Consider the following 9,369-nt stretch of genomic DNA (forward strand, 5'->3'; position numbering starts at 1 on the left):
GTTATATTACTGAACCTTTTTGACCAACACAAGTACTGTACAAAGTGTGCGTCTTTGATATTCAATATTGCATGCTATGTACATATGTACGCCAATTTTTTGGGGTTTTGATGTACATATTACACTTAGTATTTTTAACTTTGGTAATTTACCAGCACCTGCAAAGCCGAATTCTCATTTTCACAAATCCTCGAATATTCATTTCCCGTGATTTCCATGGTAATCTAAAATCTCCAGATTATAAACATAAAAAAGTGAAATATAACATCTATTTTATTTCATAGTTTGCTAGAACTTTTAAGTATATGGGATACATGTTGAGCAAAGATGTCTGCAGTATGGTTAGATGTGTAACCGTTGCAATATCCTATAGAAGACACCAATGATTTGTTAAGAGTATGAACGCCGGTTATAAAAATTGGCATATCATCTATTGTAACATTTGTCCATGGAATAAAATCTGCAACACGAACCTCACTCCTGCATGCCTCGGGAACTATGTCATCGAGATTCCCAACATTTGAAAGTCCTAATACAAAGGGTGACTTTCCGGATGCCGGTGGATTGCATATTTCGCTATAAACGTCTTCAAGTAGTACTTTCATCGGTGCACCGACAGAAAGGGCGTGATCTAAATTAGCCTGAATTCGTTTTGCTATTATCCAAAAGTCTTGCAGCGTTTGAAAGTCTGAAATGTCAAAGTTTACTAAAAATGGAGTGTGGATAGCACTGACACTTTTTAAACTTTTTTTAATTTTGTCATCTATGATATATCGCGTCAGATCAACCATTATTTCTACCGGAACTACAAACGTTTTGGAATACATCGGAATTTTTCCTCTCACTAGACGAAAAAATGCCATAGACAGTGCTGCAGTAATTGCTGAGGTAATTTTGACATGGTTCTGTCTACATTGTGACATCAGTGATCGAGTTTCCTGTTCATCTAAGCTTACCTTTATAAATTCCGTTGATAGTTTCTTCCTTTCTAAAGATACGATTTCTGAAGTAAAGGTAGATTTGTAGGCATCTAATGCACTACTGTCGTATTGCCTATTTTGGACGGCGTTGATGTTTCTAGCGACTAAGCTTAATGGAAGAACTTGTTCTATAGATGGACCAAACGGATGATAGTTGAGCTTAATTGGAAGTGGATGTCCTTGAGCTAATGTTATGTTCCTAATAAAACTCTGAACAATGGAACGTCCTTGATGAAAATCACAAACTGCATGATGAAATATAAAAAAGAACTGAAAAGTATGTGGAAACTCCAGCGAATGCTGATCACTCCGTTTACTACGAACCCAAGTAAAAGTCCATAGAGGTTCATCTTGAAAGTTAAATCTATGATGACATCCTTTGTTCAATACGGACTGAAAAGACTCAGCGCTGACCTCGCGGATTGATATCGGAATGCGTTCACGCTCAACAAATTTGTACTCAAATCGTCCAGTCTGCACTAATGACAACCGCAATGAGGCGAATTCGTCCACCAAGTAAGATAGTGCCTTTCTGATATGGTGTCCTAGGACTGGTGATTTTGTGGATAATTTAAAAAGTAAAGGACACACATCCATTTCACGACAATTGTACGTATGATACATAGTTTCTAAAGGTCCTAGTTTTCTTGAATACCTTCTATTTTTAGATAGTATCGGTGTCATCTCACATGGGTCCGCCATATCTCACAATGATCTGAAATTAGGTTGAAAACAGTGTTTACAGTTTAAACATGAAATGCCAGGCCCCCTTTTCACTATTATGAATCCTAAAACAAATCATTAAATGAAAAACAATAATAAGGTAAAATCGAACGAGCTTTTTCATATAAGACTAACAGTTTACAAACATTACCTAAACGTGTTAGGGAATATTGTTGACAGACGGAAGAACGGTTGGACAGTGGTGCGATGAAAATACCAACGCCTAAAGTAAACATTTTGGATGTGCTCCACCATGAGGCGTTTTATTTGTGAAAGAGCTTTTAAACAATGTTATTATTGTCACCTCAAAATATGCAGCTACACTAGTGGCAATTTATACCTTAGAAGTTAGACATCTACATGTTTGTCGCTTGCAAATCGGATGTCAAGCCTCTTTTTGAAAGTTCAATTATCCACGTATTGCTAAGCCCGATGAACAAGTAGATAATTTGGAGTGGCCTAAACGTAACAAAGTTTTATACCTGTGAAAGGCAAAAAAATTTATAACTTGATGTGGTTAAAAGTTCTAAACCCATTAAAAGTCTAACTTGAGCTTTGTGTAAATATTTTTTTAGAATAATAAAAAGTAAAGTAAACAGGGAAGTTTTGATTTAAAAGAAAAACAAACTGATAAATAGCCATTAGATCTTTTTTAAATGTATGTTACATGTACATGTATGTGCACCGTGGTAGAATACTTGAATACATTTTGTATACTTTTATTTAAAAAAAAAACATTTGCTGCAACAGTGAAACCGGAAAATCACACAACTGAACAAACCTAAAATGAATCCCGATTGATAACAGGGAACCAGTTTGAAATGAGACCTAAATTCGTCAATAATGGCAACTTGAATTACCGAATTTTTTTCCCAGTGGAACATTAATCGACCAAAATAACATTTCCAAAATGACAATACTTTCCATATCACTTTGGTAAATTGAATTATGCACTGAAATTGAACATTTTAAGGGCAGATAACTCTTAAAAAAAACGTCATTTTTCTAACATTCCGTGATCAAATAATGGTGTTGACAAATAGAGTGAAATCATATTGTTTTCAGATCGGTGTGTTTTGACATACATGATTCTGATATATTTTTTTTTCATTTTGCCTGGTTCTTACAAAAACTTACACTTAATGGGATAATATTCATCAAGAAGATTTAATTTCGTCGTATGTCGGTTTCACATGTAGGTTTTAGGGTGTTCATCTTTTGGACTGTTGACAAAAACAGAATATTAAAATGAAAGAATTTAACAGTGTCTAGTGGCAATGTTATGCATAATATATTCATCATTAAACACTTATCCGAGGAAATGTTTTGAATGATCGCTCATACAATTGTATATGTACCATGGTGTGAATTTATCCACATGACTTGCTTAAAATACATGTATCTTAGTGTAACAACCTTGTTATCCCTTCTATTTAAATGAAGCAGACGCTAAGTGAAGAACACATACATGTACAAGTATTTCGCCTTAATACGCTAGCCAGTTTCATTGACTGCAAGCTCCGAACTGCGTCTGACGTTCGAAACTCAGTCTATTACATAATACGTATTACATGTATATACGCTGTAGACAGCTCTCAAAAATGCAAGAATCTGGTTATAAGTCTGTAAAAGTGAATGCGAAGTTAACGACGTTTGATTTAGTTTGAAATCTCGAAAGGTCCAGTCTGCAACAGTTGGTAAGGGAAGAAATGAACGTCTGTAGCTGCGTGGAGCTTAAGTTTCAATTTTCGACACAATTAAGAGTGCCCGGTCTAGAGGGGGTACAGTATGTTGGTACCACTTTTTATTGCAAAACTTGCCATTTTCATGTGAAAATTAACTAAAATGATAAATAATGTCCTAGCACCCCTTCTTTCTGGGGAACACCGGCTGGCATTTCTACTTTTCAGAGGGTCCAGATCCTACCCCTGATTAAGTGGGGTTCTGAAAGCCGACTAGAACTCCAGAAGTTAAGTTGAGATACGTTTTTTTTTTTTTTTTTTTTTTTTTTAACAAAATGAATAAAATAAGACGTTCTCCCACTTGTTCTTGATTGTTAAAAAATATAATTGCCATGATGCTACAGATCTGAACATAGATATTTAGTAATTGACATTTATAAATTATTGTAATTTTAAGTGATTATTTTTGTTTATTTGAAGTAAAGTATATTATACATGTGTGTAACCTTTTATCAACTTTTATTTGTGTCGACAGGAAACTATTTATTAAAGTAAATCCCAGTCCATGTACAATCTTAACATTCTGGCTATGCATTGGTGATACTAGGTAAAAAAATATACCATTTTGCAATTGACCTTATACATGTACTTTTACATCTTTGCTATAGTTTTGTTTCTCCCCCCACTTTTATTTGCTTCGGCACTCCGTTACATTGTCAGGGAAAAGAAATGAGCGTGAACACCCTTGCATTGTTTGTAAAAGTTGCAGTTTTGCTGTACGTTAACAAAAATGAAATTAGTGATTCACGATCTTTAACGTGCTTCATTCACGACCAAGCTGCAGTATATGTACTTGACTTATATTAAGTTCACGTTGACAGTGTGACGGAGGTGTCCGAAAGGGAAAAGGCCTGGGCCATAACCCTATGCTATGTATTGTGCAATTCAGCATTACATGTGCCTATTTGGTAAGAATGAGTTTTACAATAATCCATTGCGAATGATCAATTCAGACCAGATTCAAGTAGTACTGTCAAAAGGTACAATTTTCTACTCTTTTGTTTGAAAATTTATAGAAATCACAGATACACTGTGAGAATTGCTTAGAGTTTGAATTTTTAAAAAAGTTTCAAATACCTGTACATAATTTACAACAGGCTTGTCCAGGTTATATGCATGCCTGTATATATTAAATAAACCATATGTTTGTCGTAGCTAGATATGGATTTTGTCAAATACAGGAAGAAAGTAGCTTTGTATACAAAGATTAATCAAGGGAACCAAGGTTATAGCGGTAATCAAAAGAATGTAATCCAGGGACAAAGACCAGACATGGAAAACAGACATACACAACAAAGAACATAAAGTAACTAAAATCATACAAAGTAACGAAAGCAAATGAGCAACTCGGACTCTATTAAAAACTGGGAGCATGGACCAGGTGCACCGGTAGGGTAAGCGTCCTCTGCTTTTCTAGAGACACCCGCCAAATTTCTCATAAACATAGCACAATGCACGTACATGCATATGTCAATGCTTGTACTTATTAGTGTTAAGAGTCACAATTGCACTTCTTTGGTTAAGATAATTTTCATTCATGGGAAAACAATGAAAAATGTAAATAAAGAGGCACCATTGTCTTACTAAATATACATGTATTTCAATGCAAAGTTCGATGTGAAAATTCAGTTCATGAACTTGTAAATAACTATACTTGTTATTAAAGTTCACGAGTATTTTACAGGTAAATACTTGGGCATTAACAAAACAAATTCACATTTATATGCCATTTTAAAACGTACGTTATGAAAAAAAAACTTGAAAAATAAAACAGAAGACTAAACATGATAAGTACTTACATAGCAGAACGATTGTCGCAATCTTAAATTGAAATCATCAGAATCCAATTGAACACTTAAACACACTGATGAATTGCGTATATGCACTGAGATTTCCATTTAGTATGCTCGTAAAACATATAAATTGCCATGTGTACGTTTGTATCTCAGCTATAATAAATTGTTTGAAGTCAACCAAGTTATTTACAAAAAAATTCACATTAAAGTTACTATTCAATGTATCTCAAGATCATGGATTCACTCAAACATCAAATAAATTCCAAAATGTATTGTGTGTGTAGTTAAAAGAGGAACGTGTCTTACAGAATTAAATTGTTTATACAAAAATTTAAATTCACAAATACATACCGTAAATACCGTCGAAAGAGGCTTAAAATTGCTATGTCTGGGAGCTTAAACCAGGTCCATTTAATGTAATAGGACACTGTTAAAAACCATCGTATTTATTTACCTCTAACACTATTGTGTGAAATTCTTATGGAGAAGTATTTTGGAGACATTACAATAAAATCCTTACTTAAATTTCCTGATAGTATCTTCACACTTGTTAACATTAGTTTGATAGTGAAACAACATTTTTACACGTCGACGACTTACCCTTGAGGAAACCATTGACCACTCCAGGATATGTCATATAAAAAAAACATGTTACGCAATTTCGTATTTTTTTTCGCTTTTTGATGTTCTGTTAGGTAAGCCTGTGGAAACTACTCACCGGAAAGTGGCAATTACTTGTACATTGTACATACTGTCACCAAATATTAAAGCGTAAATTTCATATTTCTTATGTCGACATATATAGTAAGATGTAAATGCAAAAAACTAAAAAATACAAAGAAAATACTTACATTTGTACATATACAAAATAACGCACCTAGAACGCCTGATCCAACCATATCCCCGGGAAAAATACCGACTAAATAAAAAAAGTGCCTTTTGGTTTAAAGGTCAACATAAGTAAGTGTTGCATATTCAGACCTTCAATAATAAATCATAGACCTCACAATACAATGTAACATTACTCCACTTTAATAAATATATTATATTATGTTAATCCACGGAGTTTAATATAGACTCTTTGGTTGATCCAACCAAAAAATATACATTGAATACGTACACTTGTAAGTGTTTTTCGTAAAATAAATTGTACGTTATTTCACCAATAGGTATGGTTAACAATAATACAAGAAAACTTAACAGACACTAGATACTGGCCATTCTACTAGGTTGCCATCAATGCGATTGGATCATGTTAAACAATACGCACACACAAACAGGTACAATAAAGTCGTACATTTTGTATATTATGCATTCTTTTATCGAGATACGTGTGTTAGTAAATATACTTTTTATCTGACCAGTGAATTCTGACTACAGTTTTCGCACATTTAAGTCCACTTTTATATAGATCATAAATAGTTCGACTTTATAACAAGTTATGCGTACTTTTTTATGACTTTGCCAGAGGTTTTAGTACTTTGCTATATGTTGCCATAGTGTTGACATTTTCCTGCCACAAAATTTAGTCCAAACATAAAGTTCACTATTTATTTTATTTAATGAGTTTGATGTTCCTACAGAACTTTGGTGCTGCTATACTTATACTTGCCTCCCACTAAAATCAAATAATTCAAGAAAGATAACTCTTTCAAACTATCAATATCATGTGCAACGTATATAATTTTGATCTTAAATGTGCAAAAAACGAATATAAAAATGACCGTGTGGTCTGTAACTGATTCTGAATAAGAATAGAAATAAAAGTGAATTTAGTCCTTCCATCTGATTTTTATCAAGACTGTTACGAAATGTATTGTTACATGTAGACAAATTACATGTAGTACTGTAACAGTACTTTCAAATGAGCGATTTTCATTTTTGCTACATGTACATTTTGGATCTATCGATATATAATGGAATTGATATATAGTGGGCATATATGGTCCTTTGGTTATTTTAGTACATGTATACTTATTTTTTTTTTTTTTCAAATTTCAAAGTGAATTTGATATTGCCTGAAATGATGATAATTGTTCGATCAGCAAGCGAGGGCAAAGCAATTTCCGAATTGAAGTCAGTTTATAATAATGCATATTGTGTTCATTTCATTGAAGAATCTGAGGCAGGCATTATCATGTGGAAAATGCTCTCTTAGCATCTTAGCATTTTAATAAAATAATCTATATCAATGAATGTTATATAACCCCGACTAACCAGTAAGTTTTTCCCTGATATGAAACAATTCAGTATATGAACAATGTACCATTCTGATTACTTTATAGATAATGTATAATATACTATGTACTCTACTATCCAAAAATAAAGTACTCAAAATTTAGGTCTTTTGAAAGACACTGACTATCCTAACGGGTCTTACGTTACCGTCACTTAGATAAAAGCACAATATATTGTTTGTTGTTACTTCGTTTCGGATTCCATCCTTCACGATACCTGTCGGTCAAAAGAACTTTCAGATCTATCCATGTTGGTCTGAGAACATTTTTCTTCCTAAACCATCTTAGGGATTCATTTTGTACGTACGTCAACTGATGATAATCTGTGTCTTATATCAAATTGCCCAAAAAATCAGAGACGCCAGCACCACCACTCCATATTAAACAATTATGCAAACAGGCCAAGAAAGTGAATAATAAACTGAATTGTGCATGTAAATTCCCTCTAGAGCACAAGTCATCATTTCAGGATGATCCGAGATGATGCTACTGAATTCCAAAATGTACTGTAATATAAAAATCATACTTCAAGTTGTACGAATTGAGGAATTACATCGTCAGTCAGATTACTTTTATGGCCTAGCTTGTTGAAAATTGAACAGCTTGTTTCAACAGCATGCATTTATGATTTACGTTTTACGTTAGACCCTTTCTTGTTAATTCGAGCATGCGTGACACAAACTTCTGGGCTTGGACTCATTGACTATACAGGCAAAATTATTTCACATGATTTTCACACGAATTTCACCTGAATTGAAAATCATCGTTTTTAATATCGCTAGTAAAAATATCACTTGTACACACTTATATTCACGGCATGTCTTGAGTTGAAGATAATCCTTTTCTGTGGTTATTCACTATATTCAAAATTGCACTATCAAAAAGGGTTCCGTTTTGGTCGAATTACTGTAGGCCGATAGCGTATTTGTGTCTATTTCTGTTTAGTTTTTTTCCCTTCCTTATCAGGCACGACGAGACATGCATTAATTACAAATGTTCTTCCTTGGAGCCTCTTGTAAATAAATAACTAAATAGTGTCGACTGCAGGATTTATCATTTGATAGGCTCCTCCTATGTTTCGAAAACAATGTGTAAATTTCTCTGCTTCCTTGGTCGTACTGCCAGACATGCGCACGTCCACGGTCAGGAGATGTTGGTCATTAACGAGTTTTCGTGTCGTTATTTGACTTCTTGTATATTTCACCATATCTGTTACTTTTTGCTTTTTGATTCGACGTTGACTCTGACCGAACATTACACCTTACAGCCACAATAAAGTAAATCCTTTGATTTCCGCAAGAATCTTCAAGTTGGTTCTGTTCTCGATTACAATTTTTAATTACAGCGCTATCATGAGAGTGCGTTTAAATTACGTAGTTTTTACTAAAGTCTGAAGAGGTAAGATTCATTTTGTCCTCTACCGGAAGTGGACGTGTTTGATAATGATTTTTTTCTTCTGATCATAGCACACTTCAATATAAATGACTTTGCTCGAAGTGCACGACTTGTATCTTTTCCGTGGCTTATAACTGTGATAGGACAGTACTTAGACATTATTGATTAAATTGTTATTTTTGAGAAAGGGAGGAATGTATAATGACTTTAAGAATCAATAATGATAGTTAACACAGACAATATTAATTCTTAAAGTCATTATACATTCCTTCCTTTCTCAAAAATAACAATTTAATCAATAATGTCTAAGTACTGTCCTATCACATAACTTTTCAGTTTTAGTCTATACCTGATTAAAAGTAAATTCGATTAAAATACGTCATATTTTCGAGGAACACGAATATCATAAATGTTCATATTTTCGATTAAACTCATTATTTTTTTAGATAATTTGGAATCGTCGTGCTGTCGTGTTACATGTAACTAGTACGTTCAC

At 33.5% G+C, this 9,369-nt stretch overlaps 1 protein-coding gene across 16 annotated transcripts; it reads right to left on the reverse strand.

Moving 5' to 3' along the window:
- Positions 1 to 255: 255 nt before the first annotated feature.
- Positions 256 to 8,879, reverse strand: LOC148601669 (uncharacterized). 16 transcript variants are annotated; one of them, XM_088555016.1, is made up of 4 exons: positions 6,093 to 8,878; positions 5,245 to 5,394; positions 2,841 to 2,926; positions 256 to 1,695 (listed from the first exon to the last, which is right to left on the reverse strand). In XM_088555016.1, exon 4 carries the CDS (start codon positions 1,680 to 1,682, stop codon positions 279 to 281), a length of 1,404 nt encoding a protein of 467 aa, XP_088411142.1. In that variant the 5' UTR covers positions 1,683 to 1,695; positions 2,841 to 2,926; positions 5,245 to 5,394; positions 6,093 to 8,878; the 3' UTR covers positions 256 to 278. The 16 variants fall into 16 exon arrangements, with proteins under 16 accessions (XP_088411142.1, XP_088411143.1, XP_088411140.1 ...); XM_088555017.1 differs by lacking the exon at positions 6,093 to 8,878 and adding an exon at positions 5,842 to 6,078; XM_088555014.1 differs by lacking the exon at positions 6,093 to 8,878 and adding an exon at positions 5,762 to 5,837.
- Between the last annotated feature and the right edge of the window lie 490 nt (positions 8,880 to 9,369).

Source organism: Perna viridis, chromosome 12, assembly GCF_037379345.1.
Source record: "Perna viridis isolate PV_CMFRI_1.1 ecotype Kerala chromosome 12, ASM3737934v1, whole genome shotgun sequence".
Classification (NCBI taxonomy): Eukaryota; Metazoa; Mollusca; class Bivalvia; order Mytilida; family Mytilidae; genus Perna; species Perna viridis.